The sequence below is a fragment of the Alosa sapidissima genome, chromosome 17 (assembly GCF_018492685.1).
Source record: "Alosa sapidissima isolate fAloSap1 chromosome 17, fAloSap1.pri, whole genome shotgun sequence".
NCBI classification, from domain to species: Eukaryota; Metazoa; Chordata; class Actinopteri; order Clupeiformes; family Clupeidae; genus Alosa; species Alosa sapidissima.
Genome location: NC_055973.1, coordinates 26,496,678 through 26,515,273, shown reverse-complemented (window position 1 = coordinate 26,515,273; position 18,596 = coordinate 26,496,678). Strand labels below are relative to the sequence as shown.

Here is an 18,596-nt window from a genome sequence, read left to right as displayed (position 1 = left end):
AGTGTTATCGGACTGTGTTGTTTGGCTTCACAACCGTAGGGCTATGTTGTTACATCAATAGATTACTTGTTTGATTGTATACACGTTTGTTAATAAAGTTGCCAAAGATGGCCAGGCAAATCTGAGTATCTAAAATATATATGTATATCTTTAAATATGCATTCTGTTACATTTTGGGAACACGTAGCCTACGCAGTAACCATTCAAGACTCCTGACATGTCCGTTTTATCTAACTCAAAATCAAATAAAACCAACAAAGCTGAAACAAAATATCTTCTTAGCTATTTATTCATATTCACAGTTGCCTGGATGCAGCAGAAAAAGGATTCTTTGGACTTAAGCGAGATGTTTTCATGTTGCTGACATGTAATGGTCGAGTAAGCTTATCAGTCGAACGCACTGGATGTACCTGACAATATGTTAACGATACAAAACGTCTAGAGACACGGTTTCTCTCTCACGAAGCATGTAGGCCCACTTACTCAGAAGGAAAATGCCATGTTATATGACATATATAGATATTTAACTTTTGTACATTTATGTAATAAATCACGTTTATATGTATGTAATAACAGATATGTATTTGATAGTAATCTTCTTAGATTCAGTTAATGCTGGTATTTTTATACACTGGCCCTTATTTACTTTCTTTTCCTTTTTTTTTTTTTTTTTAGAAATTATTGCATTGTAATCATAACGATATATTTTTTCTGTCTTAGTCGCTGTCTCTGTCTGATTTGTCGTCCTTTGATGTGGTGGAGTGATTGTACAGTCCCTGCGCCATGAGATGTAAGGCCAGAGAATTCTTAGAGCCGGTGGCTTTCTTGATTTTGGCCCGTTTGTTCTGGAACCAGATTTTGATCTGAGACTCATTGAGGCCGAGTTCTTGAGCCAGGCTCTGTCTTCGCTGTTCGGTCAGGTACCGGTTGGTTTGGAACTCGGCCTTAAGTCTCTGGAGCTGCTCTGCCGTGAAGGCTGTGCGTGGTCGCTTGTCCTCTTTGCTGGGGGTTTTCTTCTTTGGTTTACGAGATCGAGGACCTGCAATAAATGAAAGTGAATACATTAGTTTGAAGTCATAACTTGGTGTGTGTGTGTGCGCGCGTGTGTGTGTATATGTGTGTGTTTGTGTGTGTGTGTGTGACTGCGTTTACTTGGTTATCTGGTTCTCAACTCTAATTGGAAGATTGGAGCAGCTGAATGAAATATGCTTGTTTACACACAGATCTGAGCATACTCATCTACCCATTCCTTGATCCATTTCACCAACCAGTCAGTCAACTATAGGTGTCGATTCACCCTGTACAACTCGATCATTCCACGCGCTTTTCCAGCAGTGTGACTGAACAGATAGTGTTGGGGACCTCTAATGGGTGACAGAATAAAGATGATGGAAAATAAGTTGGCTATTTATCATGGAGCATGACTACGCTTAGTAATACTATGGCAGTCATTGCACAAGCAACGATTATCTATCTCAAATACAATCCCAATGCTTGTTATATTATGGTTGGCATTGTAAACTTCGCTAAGGATTCATTCGCGACACGCCCTTCTCCATCCTACAAGACACTGCACTGTCCGCCGAACAATAGCGCAACGATAAAACTCTCCAATGCAATGTAGAAGATGTAAACAAATCATGATTTTGATGGGTCTATTTATATTCTGAACTGGCTGCAGCCTGCTGACCAGGCTACACTCTAGTTCAGAGCAGAAGCACTTGCACGCAAGACTACGAGCATCGTGCAAAGCTCTGTGCTAACCACCCTATCTGACAACATAGAAGATCATTTAAACTCGATTAACACAGACCGTTAGGTAACAACACAAGAATATTTTAGCAGCGAATAGTTAACACGAAAGGTAAAACACCAAACAGAGGGCTTCAGCCTACATTGAGGGGGAACACTGGCGACAGGACGAGTACAGAAGAAACAGTTGAGGAACCTTTTCTCAGGACGCCTTTTAAATTTGTTAACACACTTTTAAAACCACCGATCCTACAGTAAATGGACAAAATGAAGGAGATGTAACAAACATCGAGCGCGATTAAATCGAGGAATCCCTTTTGCATTATGCATGAGTACACATTGTTCTTCTTGACTCCATAAAAGTATGTAAATATACAGTTTACGTCTTTCCACTGCAAAATAACAGTTTGAAGAAATGTGTGCGTTCCGAGAATCGTTCGCTTTCGCTAAAACGCTGCGTGCAAGGCCTTGGCTACTCCATTGTGGAGAATATGCTAATGAAATATCAACAAAGGCAACGGGATTCATTCGGATGAATTGAAATTGGACCCAGATAGATTTATACTTTTATTTATTCTGTACACATCTTATTTTTCTATTGTTAGTCTAGTCCTTTGAAATTACATAAGGCTCATTTCCAGAAGGTAGGGAGAGAAATTCACACTAGAGATACTCTAAAACAGGCCTCCAAATTGTATTCGTTTGATGTTGCATATGAAATACAAAACAGATTGTTGAGATGGAGCTTTCCCAACTAACCCTACAAATATTTTGGGGGTGTTTGGCTCAGGTCAACTGGAGTAAAAGTCATAAACCACACTGATATTACAGACTTGGGTTTAAATGTATCAACTCCATTACTTTCGACTATATTATTTGCTATTTTTCGCTAATGCATTTATGGCTCATCTTGCACAACTTATTAAGGTCCTGCACGTCACCTTCCCTAGCAACATACATGTTCAGTTTCGGAAATGTTACAGGTAAATTGTGTTCTCCAAGGAATCTTTCTGTTTGCAAACTGAACAATTCCCTGACTACTGCAACACTGCGAAAGCCTGAAAGTCACACTATAAGAAGAATTAGGCTTACCTGACGAGGGCCTATCCGAGTAACGGGTACAGTACACCCAAGCCGGCCAAAGCATAGGCGCGCTGTTAGGTAAGGTTGTGCTGGCATGAGAACTATCCGAGTCCGAACTCAGGCACTGGTCTCCACTCTCACCACGGGACTTCAGCTGTTCCTCGGTCGCTATCTCTGCCTTCTTCCCCCCTGCGCCCGGATGAGGCGTGGAGGTTCCCTCTGCTGGCACGGTACTCCCCACCTGCCCCACTCCTGGAGTCGTCGGGCTATGGTTCTCTCGACTTGTGAGGTTGCTTTCATCGCGCGTAATGTTCGCTTCTTTTCGCCGTCCAAAGTCAGGACGTAAGATGTTGTCGATAAAGAAGTTGGTGATTCGATGCGGGAGTTGCAGGTTTCCCGGTGCTTGCAGAAGTGGAAGGATCCCCCTATTCGACTCGTCAGCCGACCCTTGACGCTCCGCTTCTCTACTCTGCTCATTCTCTTCCATACTGATACACTTTCCACTCTCTGCCCTTAACCCTTTTATCGCTCTCCCGGACACAGTCACTCACAATCCACTTCTGGAGAGCTTCGGATCACTTTGCAATATATTTAGGAATAGTTAAAAATTATGCTGAAATATCAGTGGATATTGGGGACCCCAAATAGCCCTTTCATGTCGTAAACACAAAGGAAAATCATAGTTTTGCTCCTTTGTCCCCTTGTTCGCTGTCCTTTACTTACAGTGGCAGGTGGGAAACACTTTTTGCCAGACGTGGAGCCCGTTTGGTATGATCCGATCTCTGCGTCAGTCCACTACCAGGGCTCCAATAGCAGCGCCGATGCGATATAAAAGAGCTTCTAACTGCTCCCGAAATACTTTCACTCCGGATTTTTGTTCTTATTTTTAATACGAGCCCCCAGTGACGTCGCACTCCCGTATCCTAGACACGTGCCTCCAACCAATGGAATTGGAGAGGTTTGACCACATGACAGTGAATTGCGAGTAACAGACAACGCGCATCCTCGCATTTTTAAAGCAATAGTGCGCAATCAACGCATTAAATGCAAAAAGTAGCGCAAAACGCAGCTTGAATATTTGATTTGATAGCGAGGTGGAAGCCAATGTCATTACGCGTTTATACATCACTTTTGTGACTATCCGCGCTCTATTTAAGAATATAAATTAGGTTTCTATTGTAGCCATACATGCATTGTATAAAATGTATATTTTAGAATACTGTTGTATTGTAATTGTGTCTTTGGGAAATGTATAATAACCAAAAGCTAATCGCGGTGGCTCCCAAAGCGATGTACTGGAATGCCTGCATTTGACGTTCTTGCAGGTTGGTGTAGGCTACGCCCAGAGAGGGTGGGGTAGAACACCGCGATTTCTAATTTTTCATGTTTATAATTCAGATGACTTGTTTTAGCATATGCTACTAATACTGTGGAAGGGTTCAAAAACTATGCACCAGCAATATGTGTGGTGTGAAAAACAACTACGGTCCTTTCTGAAAGATAATCATTCGAATAACTTTCGAATGGAAGGCACAAGGACTGTAGCCTAAATTCATTTTGGGAAATATAACAACCATGCTGCTGCTGCCTTAAACTTACATCTAGTTAAAGACAAACACAAACACACACGAGCGCGCTCACGTAAGCACTGAATTATACACACACCACGCACGCACGCACGCGCGCGCACACACACACACACACACACACACACACATTGAGAGAGAGTGAGAGACCCTCTTGCCTGAGCTCTGCACAGGTTAACCAGAAATCTGGGCGATCTTGAATATGATAGGCCTACTTGCTGCAGTTGGGGTGAAAAAGGCCTGTACCTCTTTAAAAGAAATCGGTGATGCAAACAAACTGTTGTGCTCGCGGTGCACATGATGTAGAATCGCGCCAAAGACGAAACTTTGCAGAAACTTATTCAGTAAACTGCTTTGCCATTTTCATTCCGACACAAGCATTGACCGAATGACTTGATGGTACCGTTTCTTTCTCGACCGCTGTATGTAGGGCTACAGTGGATTATGGATGGACTCTGAGGCAGCGCGTTAAGTGTGAGTGAAGACTGGGAAAGAAAACGATTCTGTCTACTTTACGCACCTAGACCAAACATCGGGAACGTCACAAAATATTGTCTTTATAAATCACTGAAAGGTTATTGATGTCTCTGCGGTTATTGGTATCACACAATAGCGAGATTTCAGCCTTATATAGCTACAAAAGAGTGGGTTACCGCGATTACAATTGGCATGCGTGTGGTTACACTTTCGCTGTAGTTTATTTTTCACTCTCGATTTTTGAGAAAATTGCATTTCCTTTGAAAATATTAAATGATTGACGGACTAACCACTGGTCTGAAGTAACCCAGACTAAACATTCGTCTAAAAGACTTTTCGTTTTATTTTGCTTTGCCGGTGTTTTGTTACATTTTTACTCGATTTAGGCTACCGCTTGTCTCACTGCCTCTCCGTTTGGCCATAAGTGGCCCAAGATGAGGGCTTAGGCGCACTTGGGTGGATTTTGTCGCTGAAGAGGTTTGGTGAAGTGACACTTCAGAGTTTTCCAATTATCAGTCTGTTCCATGGAACTAAACAGCCCCCAATTAAGATGATGTTGTTGCAGTCTTCCAGCATCTCCTTTTGCAGCAAAATGTCTGTCAAACCAAAGCATAAATGTATAGAAAAATAAAGGACTCACACAGCCTATGGGACACATATTCAATCAAATATAAACCTCAGAGAGAACATGTTATGTTATTGTGGGTTTGTTCAGATCGTCTATATTGGTTGACGTGCGCGTGCCGTTCAGCTTCATTTTGTAAGCAAAATCAATAAATTGCCTCACTTTGTCATTTTGAAAGGAACAGTGGGGTATTAGTTAGATAGGATGCTGTGTGTTGCCTGTCGTTTTCATAACCACCACGTTAGTCCACTTCACACGACGAGTAAGTACCTCCTAGCAGCAATAGGCTAGGCGAAGAGCTGACCAACTCCAAAATAATGTGTGTAGGACTCAGAGGGCATAATTAGACGATCCATTTCCACAATATTTCTTTTTTGCTCACGAGGGATAGATGGATGAACTCAAAGGCTAAATGCAATGAAAAACAAAAACTCGCGGAGAGAGGCCGCACGCCGGTGCTGCCCTTTAACCCCGCTCCGCCTATCCCATTCAGCCGACACCAAAAAATGCTCTCTATTAAGGTAGGAGCGTGCTTCTTAGTCTCCCTATAGAAGAACCAGCGCCATGTGGTAGGTGATTCTTAAATTAGACATAGTGCTTATTATTTTTTATTTTTTGACATGTATCGCTGTTAACGGTGTTGAGGCTGATGTAGGCCTATGCCCTCTTTCGACTAGACTTTATTGGATTGATACTAAGTATAAGGGCAAAAACAAAATGATATTGGCTACGCCCATATTCTTACTCTATATTTTACTCTAACTGCAATTCTAAGATGACGCCCTTTTAGTGGCACTGCAGTCACAAGAGAACATATAAACATACAGGAAATGAGCCCGTTGTAATGGAAGCATTGTGAAAAGTGTAGGCTAATGGGCTGTCTTGTATTTTGTATGTTGCAGGTAGGCAGAGCTTACATACCCTATGCCGTTTGTGCGCAAAGTCTCCTCTTTTAGAGGTTATCCCATCGCAGACAGCCGTTGACTGGCTTCCGACAAGTTTTTAGAGTGCTCCATTAAAACAATTGGGTAACTCCTCGAGCTTTATTTAACATGAAATATTGTATTTCTATGTCTAATACTGTACACAGCTGATAACATCGCATTGCAGTCACAGTCAAGTAGGCTATTCTCATTGTCTGTAACCTAGGTACCCTATATTACAGACCATTTAATGGTGTCGCCTAGTATGGTGTACCTGTATCAAAGTTGCAGGCCTCAGGTCATCGACATACTGCAGTAGGCTAATGTAGAGAGTGTGTAACAATACTGTGTTGTTGCATGGGTAAACACATAATTTCGCCACCCACTATGCGCTCAAGGTCAAAATATGGCGTGCGCACTGTTCCATGTCGCAGTGGACTAAGTTCCTACATTCACAGCCATATTGGCTATAACGCTACCCTACATCGCCTAGAAACTGTCTCTCTGCGAGCGTTCTTATTGCACAGTCTGAAGACTACTCTAGCCTATCCTACATAGCATACGAAACACGTTGATGTTTTTATTTCGACTGGATATGACATCACCCCCGCTTTTCGTGGTGTTATTTCTCTAGGTGCTTACGCCTGTAATAGTCTCATGCGATGGTCGTCGTCGAGTCCACACCTGAGAAGGATGCTAGCCTACCATGTTTTTCTCCCATTGCACCTCTGACTGCCGCAGAAGATGGAGACCTTTCCACATTTCCGATGGTCGTAATGTAGGCTACACAAATACATCGAACCATCGACAGCAACGCTATAGCCTACTTTATACTTTTGAAGGATATTAGGCTATATCTCCCAAAGTCTTTCAATTCCAATGAATTTCATGGCTTTCACGTCCAAGAAGGGCCATGTCACAAGTGATCACAATTAATGCAGCCATTTTAATAAACAATGATGGAAAAAGCGGCATTCTTCTTGTGGGAAATTATTTGGGCTGCAGATGATTATGACTTTGTTGTACAGTCCGATTGATATTACATATTTGCTTTTTCACCAACTCATTCCCCTATCTCATCACAAATAACACGTTAAAGTAGCCTAACCTATCAGGATTTTAATCACTACAATGAAAATTCCATTTGGTATTAAAACGCATTTAATAAATATATCATCTCTTAGGCCTAAATGTTGATCACGTGAAATAATTATATAAATTAAAACATCTATCTAAAAACGCATAACATAATACAGACACATGTCGCTGTGCAGTTCAAACGCTAACTATAGTTACCAGTTGCCCTGTAGGCCTACATCACATTATAATATATCCCATACCCAAGTCAGCTCGAAATATGGGCTAGGCCATTGCCTACGTGAGGAAATTATGAAAAAACATAATTAAAAGTCTCGACTTGGGTTTGCCAAATTAATATTTAGTTTTAATATTTTTTGTACCTTCAGGGGAAGTGAAAATATCGATTCTCCTTCAGGCAATGGAGGCTTAAACCGTACACCTGTCAAATGCACTTGCAAACAAAAGTCGATTATCAAGGAATAGACATGGTTTTATCAAGAAAGCACCGGTGTGCATATCGAGTTTACTCGCAATGGGCCTACATAATCACGGGTCTAAATGATTGCCTATGCTTTGCGTAAAACGTGCGTGTGTATGATTGACAGGTGTCCCATAATGAAGGTGGCCAACTGGTGTGGGTCTTAAGAGTTGGCTAGTTTACATCGGGTGGTTTGCTCGACGACCTCCCTTCCTAATTCAGCCCCTACACAGACCATGCTGTCAGGACCATAAATATATAGGCTAGTTAGTTACATATGTGATTTCTGCTTACATCTTTCTGCATGCGTTCAAAGAGCAATTCGTTATATCTGAGCATATCTGAGATTCATTTGCAAGTTTGTTGAATTGGTTGATTGGGGCATCCTAACACGCTGCATTCATAGGCCTGCCAAATGCAGGTGCTCATACATTTAGAATCTGAAGCAACTTCACACACTAACTGACGTGAATAGCCTATCTCTAAAGAAAAAAACTAGAAGTCTACATACGCGCATACAATATTCCCGTTATGGGCCCAGAAGGTTTGTGGTTGTCACCCGTGGCTCTACCAGAACTCCGTTTTTTCCTGAAACTGATAGAAAGGGGTCCTTGTGGGGCCCCAGACGTCACAGTCACTCGGAGCCGTTGGCACAGACGCTCCACTACAATGGGTGGTGACGCGCGAATTGGATTTGTGAATGGAAGGGTTGATGTGTGCGCGGCTCACTGATCATAAGGCTCTGAGCCATCTGTAAAGTATCCCCGCTAAAGTTGTTCTCTCTCTCTCTCTCTCTCTCTCTCTCTCTCTCTATACTTCACACACAAACTCACTCACACACACACATACACACACACACACACACACACACACTCACACACACACCATAAAATATTCGGCCAAATTGTGAAAACAGAGAATTATCTAAGTCAATTTACAATGACAATGCTCTTCATAACAGCAGACTTCACCAGACTTGTCTTAAGTGCGTGTAGAGTCATGTACTTTGTACAAGTCATGGAATACAATAAAAACAAAAACAACTTCGATATAGCTTTTGGTTAGTTTGCCAATCACGATCAGTCTTTACACACTTTCTGACACATTAATTATTCCAAGTTGGCTCTAATTTCTTACCCAGATCCTTTGTTTCAAGTCTTAGAATCTCCTGGACAAAGCGAATTAACTGTCGGGGTCCTCGTCTTAGCAGAGTGGACACTTTGAAAAATGTTGGGAGGAGAAAGTTGATGACTTTTAATTCCTTCAACAAACGTCTGATCGCCCTGCCGTAGATAAGTCCCTTTTCAAAGACCATATCCCTGTCACTGGCTGCACCTCAAGACAGCTGTATCCCGCAAACGCAATTAACCTCCTTTGGATGAGATCACGCTAATTGAATGCTGCCCCCTGTCCTGAGATACCCATTCTTAGGAAAATGGCTTCATTGACAGTCAAAGCTTTAGCCGTTTATCTGTCTTATAGGTTTTCCTTGACTTTCGCTAGGAACAATGGCGTAAACAGCAGGGTAGATCAAAACAAACACCCCCAACATACCCAATTTTTATTCTCAGGCCCATCTCAGTTTCATCTGAATAATGTAAAGTGGATTTCAAAACGCTCGACGACTGACCACTTCCATTCCCCTCTCGGTTGGAAATTAATAGCTGAATTTGACGCAAATATATATTTTTTTCATCAAGGTGACCAAACGTTTCTAATGAAACCATTTCAGTAAAAAAGTGGGCTAACCCAAAGTCAATATACCCAACTAATCATAGAGCAGCCCCTCAACACATAGGCCTATACATAAGCTACACACAAAAACAGAAATGTGTATGTCCTAATTTAAAAAAAGACGTTTGTTAACTTTTAGTAAATTATTAAATATGCTTCTAAAAAATATCACAGAAATATCTGCACTTTTTTTTAAGTTTCTCACTGGATATCATTACTTTTCGTGAAGAGCTCTAAAAATGCCACATGGTACAGTTTTTGCAATTTGTAAAAGTCTTATAGTCTGTGCTGGTGAGCATCAGCCTGACATTAAAAACGTAGGCCTATATGTATTTTAGATGAATTTACTCTGAGTAGGCTGCAGCTAGTCCCCCAAGGGAAAACGTACTGGTACTGGCGAGGGTTTCTGCATCTTGTTTGTGTGATGTGTATGCTATTTTATACAACAATATCAAACTGGAATGACTGTTTCTTTATGGGTTTGTGCTTATACGTTACACAACTCCAAGACATTTGTACCAGAGTCTGAAGTTGTTTATGTTAAAACTATCATACGTTTTTATCTAAATTATTTTCTGGCTGTTCATGTCCGTTTTTAACCGAGGTTTAGTGGCCATTTGTATGTATTTTTTTGGGAACTGAAATTAATTTACAACCGACAGGTTTACTTTAAATTCGTTGGACGAACATTATGTTAATTTTGCCTCTTGTACTTTTGTAATTTATAAAGACTTAATAAAGTTTATTTCATAACCAAAGAAAACTCCCTTTTGATTTAAAATGCATGGGTTGGGTTTATTTTTGTGTTCATTGAGCGGTAGGAAACACTGCATGTCACTTGAACCATTAGCCTATTTGATTGAAGTTTTGAAGTTGACGTAGACCAGTAGCTTATCCTATTTACATTAGCCTACCTATTTGGTCAATTTTTTAAAAATCAACCACATTTTAACTTAATGGGGATATGCCACTAAAGTTTACATAAGTTACTGTAACTGTATTCTGAAGCAATTTACAAATGACGATGTTCAATCCTCTGTGGGCCATTTAACATTTATTAGCTTCAGATTATTAAATATGTAATATTATATTATACTTCATGAGTGCCATTCCACATTATACTGCGTTAATTTAATTAAGTAAGTAGCCTACATTTAACAAAATACATGTCAGTAATAGTTATCGTGACTTCAAAGTTTCAACGTTTTCTTTGGTTATTAAGTTGAGGTCCACATTAGTCCAGAATATATCTAATAGGCTCATTTATTTCACTAGGGCCGTTCCTTAATATTTACTTGATTAAGGTGAAAGCCATTTGTTGCTAAATGTAGCCAAAGCTACTTTATGGCCATTGATAAAACTTTCAAGTATACTGTAGGTACATATATATATCCCGGAAATCATACTTGAAAGTTTTATAACTGTATTCTGAAGCAATATAGGAATATTAGCCTACTTCCTAGGAGTTAAATAGGCATAGTAACTTGAATTGGACCAGAAAACTATGAGATAGAGATCAGCAGCTGCCTAAAAGTTATAATTTCATGTGGCCAAAACACTGGAGTCTGCACATTTTGTCTTAGTTTCCGGCAGACATGAGGAGAAAGTTGGAGTGATGTTAAAATGTGTAATGTCTAATTATTTTCTGTCTTAAATTCTTTCTGAAGTTCTGCTTCTATATCGCACAACTTAAAGCGCCCGAGAAAAAGTTCATCATGGGCCCCTGTCGGGACGTCTTACTTTTGACAGTAAAGAATGAACGCCACGTGGTGGCTATATCCGTCAATGAGGTTAATGGGTTTACGTTCTTGGTCATACAGAACAAATAGAATGCATGTGGGGAGGGAGGTGGCAATTGAATGAATAGCGATCCACCATAAATAATAAAAAAAAAAATCAGTCGGCTACAATATCCTACAAACTCACATCTAACAGGGGCTCTCTAAAAGGCTTTATTCACCAAAGCGTCTTGAGATCACAATAGAGAGCTTATAGGCGATATCATACCTGCCATGCCACCAAGCAGGAAAGCGCATGCTTCGTGGTGCCCCATGAACCATCTAAAAATGCATGTTATCCTGTGCTATCCCTATTGCCTCAACGAATTTCACGTGCCCTGAATACCATCGGCACCTGTCCAGAGTGCCTGTGATTGTTTATGAGCTGCGCGACAAGTGCAGAACATGTGACAGGTGCAGACAAGCACTTGTCCCTAAAGTCAAAGTCTTTACCCACCTCATCGCGTGCACACTTGTTGCATTATACAGTTTCCTTGTAGTGAGTATATCTCAGCTATAATGACAGTCAGTTGGCTCTTTTTTATATACTAGTTAATTTAGGCTGCTTTATTCATGTGTCTAGCCCGCACTCAATGGGCCAGTTTTCAGCATTCAGTAGTCGCCTTAAGACTATTTCATTACAATTTACCCTGTACGAAGGGTAGTTTCTCAAAGTTTCTCAAAGCTTCTCAAATTAGTATAATCAAAACCTTTACATGAAACCCTCAGACTGATTGAGGTCGACGCTTACACTAGAGTTATTATAGTCTGTCCCTCTTCGTGTGTGGCATCGTCTGTCTGTACACGCTAGATATATATAGGTTGCCGAGCCCTAAGGTGTCAGCATAGCGCGCGAGTTCAGCAGGCCACCTCACCTTTGACCCTACAGTGCGCAGTTTTCATTTCACAGCTGGTCTCTGTTGACCACAGTGTTGTATCTTGTGTACTTTATAAACTACAAACTAAGATATTTATACTTTGTAAACTAATTTACCCCTATAACATCTTACAACCATCAAAATATCTCAGGAGTAGCAGACCTACCCCTCGCAGTTGTCTGGGGAAGCAAAACTGCTCCTCGAGACTGGTGTTTGTCCTTCGCCACCCCCTCCAGTCCAGAGAAGTTGAGAAAACCCCTCTTTATTCATCTGTACTGGACCGGAACCTGCCTCTTTTACAGGGACATCTGCGCGATGTGATCTAAAGAAAAAATGTGAACCCATTATTTCAGTCGTTGTTCTTCCTCTCCATTTTGGCCCTCTATCTAAGCTTTTGTTTACGTCGAGTGACACTATTACAGGCCTACTCCGTTAGCAGCAATACTTTGAAAAAGACCAACTTCAAGAACTGGAACATAACCAAAGAAGTTTAAGTTTACTATCACCGTTACTGTTACGAAAGTTTTGGTGCCGCCAGAGCGTCCAGCAGCGGTAGGTTTCCCAATATTTTTGTTTTTCTCTGTTACTGTTTTAAGAAGAATTGAAAGGTATACCGTACTAAAGTTTTTATTCGCTTCTTTATCAAAGCATGTCTTTATGAAATTGTTAGCCATAAGAGGCTGAATCCATGTTTCTTGAGTCGATCATTGTCCTTCACCAACGTTTGAGCATGCGTGATGAACATGATGGGTATGGGAGATTAGAGCGCAGGTGATCCTCATCAGAGAGAGTGCAAACAAGAACTATGCATATCGAAATATATGGGACCCAATTAAGCCCTGCAACATAGCGGTAACACGATTTGTTTTCGGAAGGGACTAAAAATTAGCAGGTAGTTAATTTATACCGGTGTATTTTTTTGGCCTAATGAAGCAGGCAATATGTCACATTCAGTGCATACATACGTCCAGTCACTAACACAGCATTTTAAAGCTCTAAATTGTTTGTTCTATCTGGACACTGTAGTAGCCTTCAGGTAAGAGTGGCCCAGACCGACCTTTGGAAGCTTGCCTAGAGTTAACAGCTACCAATGACGCTCTGTTATAACGTAGTGTTAGGCTTTGGGAAGCCATCCCAGAATAGTAACTTTTAGTACAATTAGTAACTTTTCAGTTAACTGATATTCTCAAATAGCTTTCACTGTCTCTGATATTGTTGTGAAATGCGTTCAGCATGGGGTCAGGTGCATCCAGCATCTGTTGGTGAAATGACATTGATGGGTTTCTTTCGCTTGTAGGCCAATCAGCGACTTCTGGCCTGGGTCGGACCCAGACCCAAGTGGTAGCGGTGAAGACGGTATTTGTCCCAGTCAGTTAAAAATCTGCGCAATATATTTGAAATGTATATGTATTCAAAGTTACAAACAAATGAGAGCTGCTTTGGGAGAAAATTAGTCGAGGTTTTGATTACTTAATCAGGGGTTTTGGCCAATGTAGATAGATGGATAGATAGATAGATAGATAGATAGATAGATAGATAGATAGATAGATAGATAGGGATATTGATCCCCAGGGGAAATTCAAGAAATGTCAAGGACTCAAGAGATATTCTTCATTAATCGTCGGTAGCCCAATCCGTTTATTTATGTGGGTGACTTTAAAATAACCTTCTTTAAATAAACAAACAAAGAACACACAGATATATATATAGGGGTATACCGTACAGTCATTTTATAACCTCAAATATGTTCCACTTGCAACTTCCTAGTCATGGCAACTCCATATTGCGCAACATTGGAGATGCTGTGCCACGTTACAACTTGATTAGTTATAATATTAGCGAGTTGAGTGCTAGGCGGCTAATCCCAGACTGTAATGTGTGTTTCATTTGCACTGTAAAGGATTTGTGCGGATGAGACGCATCATGTGCCATCACCTGAGATTTAGCCTACCTCTGCAAGCACCTCCACATGCACAGAGCTGGAGCAATCATCAGAGAGCTGATACAATGAGCATCACGCCTGAATTCCCTGATCTGGGTAAAAATAGTCGCTTGCTCACATCACTCTAATCCTGAATATTACGTGCGTAAACGTCGCTGTAAAAAAACAGGTCTGCACCAACATCTTTGTCAAATAGCCTAGCGATTTATGCGCCGAAATTCAGGCCATGGAAAGCTCAGAACCGAATAATACAGGCCAGGCCTTCGAGAGGTGAACTGAAATCAAGAAAGTACAGCCGACGAACCGTAGTAGGCCTGTTCATACTCTCAGTTGATTAGGCTAGGCTACTTCATATCAGCAAATTGACATCAAGCTAATCTTTATAATAGTATCACATATTTTATCATAGGCATATGTTGGTATAAAAGCTGACATTTCATATATCCAACTACTCGTATGAGCTGGCTACGTGTTTTGACTCACCGAATTAATAAACAGCGTTTAGGCAGAATAAGCAAGTTGTGGCAATGAGTGACCAATCCCTTGTTTGTTATCTGGGGTACGGAGGGGTGAGGAGCTTGGCTGGCATGTGTAGGAGGCTATTATTCGTTCTTGCCCTCTCCAAAAATTCCAGTTTTCAGATGATCAACCTCATTAGTGTTATGGCATTCCAGAAAAGATTCGTCCCTTCAAATAAACGAGGATTTGGTCAATTCTTCAAGATATGGCAACTTAAACAGACTCTTGCCTCTTGATGCATTTATTTTGTTCGCATGTAAAAAAACAACACATTTTTGTGCTTTGAGGTTTTGTCTTCATCTTTTAGCTGTCTTTGTCATACCGTCATATTCACATCTAACGCCTCACTATACGCGCGTACTGAGACACACACACACACACAGAGAGAGAGAGAGAGAGAGAGAGAGAGAGAAGGAGAGAGAGAGCTCCTTGTCTTTTTGTAATCTCAGTTACAGACACTGAAATGTCAGGCGTGAGTCCAATAAGTCAGGGTAATTGCTATTCTGCCTCTTCACTCGTTCGGCTGAATCATATTCCATTAGAGAAGCCATGGGTGGCCCGCAACAAGGGCCAAAGAGCAATTTAAATTCTCAACGCTTGTTAACCAGTAGATTTATTTGGGCCTCATTTCCATAAAAACACATGGAAATATTCCCTCATGGACAGAAATATGCCTCTCTCTCTTGTTTTGAGCCTAAAAAAAACTTAATATAGATCGTAAGAATGCCTAGTTTTATACCGATCATTCTGGGTGCCCTACTGTCATACTGTCACCTCCACCTGCCATAGGTAAATGAACGAAGGTGACGCCCCTCCTCTCCCGCCCTCGGGCTACAGGTCCTGCTTAACCTCTCCTACGTTGCCGTGGAGACCCCGAGCTCCCATGCAGACTTTCATTTGGTAACCATATTTCCTGCAGACATGTTGCTTCTCGGCGTGAACACGCATGTAGCGATGGAGAGAGAGGAAGGCCGTCAGACGGCAGACAAAGGCCTGCATGGAAGGGGTGCTGCTGCGGCCCATGTTTGACGGCTGGCCTTTTCATGCTTTCTGTCAGCGGGTGCCGGTTCACTCAGACCACCAGGGGTCCTCAACTGACCTGTCAAATCCGAGGAGCCAGGAGGAGGGAGGGTGCCACCTAGTGGCAGTGAGAGCAAACTCGTTTTGTTCTCTTTGTTGTTACAGTCGTCTGAGGTCAGTGTTGGATGAACTGCTGACATAGATTGTCATGTCGAAATGTAACATCTGAATAAAGGACAGAATTATCTCTCTCTCTCGGTTTCTCCTTTGGTGTCTTCCCTGCACAATACAATGCAGGTTAACAGCAGGAAGTAATACACTTTAATTAACACCTTCCATGTGTTAATGAACAGTATGAGGTTCCAGTATGATGTTGGATGTAGACACTGGGAATGGATGGAGAGTTATTTGCAGACCTGGTCAAAAGTGGTGTCCCCTGTTTGACTGTGTTCCAAGTCACCCTGTTCCAATGCAGACAGCCACAGAGGTGGCACTGTCCCATTACATTAACCTTTTAATTCAAGGCCCATTACACCACTACAATCAGTATTAATTCCCAAAATTATTTTTTAATTTCAAATAAATATTGAAGGAACACACATGCATGTACGTCCACACACCCCATGAACACATACACTGCACAAGATGCAGTGGGGTTCACTAACTGTCATCTTTCCACAAATTGTTTTAATCATTTGCTAAGGCACCAATACACTTGTAGGCACACACAGAAAGACTTCATTTGACATCTTTTAATTGAATATGATGAAATTCAAATCCACAGTTTCTTTCCTGGTATACTCTAAGTTTATAATTTTTTGAGTGGAGATACCTTAGGAAACTTTTCTATTTGGTTACAGGCGGTGTGTGTGTGTGTGTGTATGCCAGGTTTCGGCTGGTGGGAGGGCATTATGGAGTCTGAGTAATGCTTTCTCGTAACCTATATCCTGTCCCAACAAACACAGGCGGCAGGCACCATGCCAGGTGAGATTGAACCAAACCCTGCCCTCTTCCCATGGAGGTAAGAGCATGACCGAGCCAAAATGGTGGCACCTAGGCCCCAGTCTTCGCCAGACAGAACCAACATGGCTGCCGTAACACTACAAGGGGGTATTGGATATCCCTGACTGAGAGAGAGACAGAAGGAGGAGCCAAATTCCTGCTTTTAGATGAAGAAGGGGTGGGGGGGCTGTCTAATGGAAGTCTGCTGAGACTCCAAGTCAATTATTCAGCCAGAAAGTAGAGGAGGAGGAGGAGGATCTGGAGAGAGTGGGGTATTGACTTGGGTAATAATCTCTGGTCCGTCAGCAGCAGCCAGCGCCCTGAGACCGTGCTGAGACCAGACGCGGAGGTGGGAGGGAGGAAGGGGGGGTGTTGGCCAAGATCCTAGACATCCTCTCAGAGCAAAAGGTTAGTGTCAATCCCCTGCCGCATCAGGTATAAATAGCGTCTCTCGTCTCCAGATGGCAGTCAAGAAGGGGATTTGTGTGTAAAGATGTTTATGCGCATACTGGTTGCGTGTTGATTTTGAGCATTTGAGCGTGTTGAATTTGTGAGTGTAAATGATTCAGAAGGCTCAGTTCAGATAAGGTGAGGTAACAGGCCTTCTTGTTCTGTTGGCCCGTAGTGGAGACTGCATAAATTGTCACAACAATTGTGTAATAGAAATTAGACAATGACACTTATACAAATGAACAAAACAGTAAAAAATACTGTAATGTACTAGACAAATATTAAAAATGTCTATAATTTTGTTTGCTAATTATAATGCCTGAATGTTATACATGTGATGATTTTGTCCATAACTCTTTAATTTAGTTACCTTGACCTTAAGATTACACAGATCACTGGGGGGAAATCTGTTGGTAATACCTGCTATCAGAACTAAACATGGCGGAGCAACTTTTAGCTATGCTGCTCAGCTCTGGAACCAACCTCCTGATGACATCAAAGGTTCTCCAAATATAGCCAGCTTCAGATGTAGAATCAAAACCCATCTCTTCTCCAATTCTTTTTGTCCACTGATTTAATGCACTGTACTTTTTATTTTTTTATGGCTTTAGTTGATTTTTCATGCTCCTTCCTTTTTAATAGTTTAATTTTATGGTCTGTTCACTGTTTTAATGCGTTTAACCTTTTTTAATCTCTTATTTCTTCTATGTTCTTTTATCTGGTCATTTGTAAATCACTCTGAATTACCCATCTGCATGAATTGTGCAATATAAATAAAATGGCCCTGCTGAACACATTCCCTAGTATTACAGTGTCATTTTTGAGCACAGACAATAAAGCTAATCACATTTTGACATAATGATCCCCCCTTCAGCCTTTTCACTAATAACAGAGTCATCTTAGACATTCTGCACAATACTCATTTGAGTGGTGCTTAAGTACCTAGCAAATAAAAAAGGTGATAAGATTGTTGCTAGTGGCACAACAGAAGTGTTAAAAATGGGATAATCCTGGTAACACATGAGCTGATAAGGGAAGTAATAGATTTTTATTTTATTATTTTATTATACCTCAAGGGATCAATACCATGTCTGTTTTGTGAATGTGTGTGTGTGTGTGTGTGTGTTGATCTGATGGCGGGATTTCCACAGACAGAGGGAGACAAAGAAGCAGTCTGAAGTGGACTTGAGATGGAAACGGTCCAAATGTGTACAAATGCCATCCCGCCCCTTGCTGCCTCTGTGAGCCAATGGGAGAGGTAAAGGTGGC

At 41.3% G+C, this 18,596-nt stretch overlaps 1 protein-coding gene and 1 long non-coding RNA gene across 2 annotated transcripts; one reads left to right on the top strand and one right to left on the bottom strand.

Annotated features, from left to right (window-relative positions):
- Positions 1 to 273: 273 nt before the first annotated feature.
- Positions 274 to 4,423, bottom strand: en2a (engrailed homeobox 2a). The gene is made up of 2 exons (XM_042067321.1): positions 2,845 to 4,423; positions 274 to 1,039 (listed from the first exon to the last, which is right to left on the bottom strand). The coding sequence occupies exons 1-2, from the start codon at positions 3,320 to 3,322 to the stop codon at positions 717 to 719; spliced, it is 801 nt and encodes a 266-aa protein (XP_041923255.1). The 5' UTR covers positions 3,323 to 4,423; the 3' UTR covers positions 274 to 716.
- Positions 4,424 to 12,599: 8,176 nt separating this feature from the next.
- LOC121688028 lies at positions 12,600 to 18,123 on the top strand. The gene is made up of 2 exons (XR_006024489.1): positions 12,600 to 12,946; positions 15,775 to 18,123. It is a non-coding gene; the product is annotated as an uncharacterized LOC121688028 (long non-coding RNA).
- Positions 18,124 to 18,596: the final 473 nt, after the last annotated feature.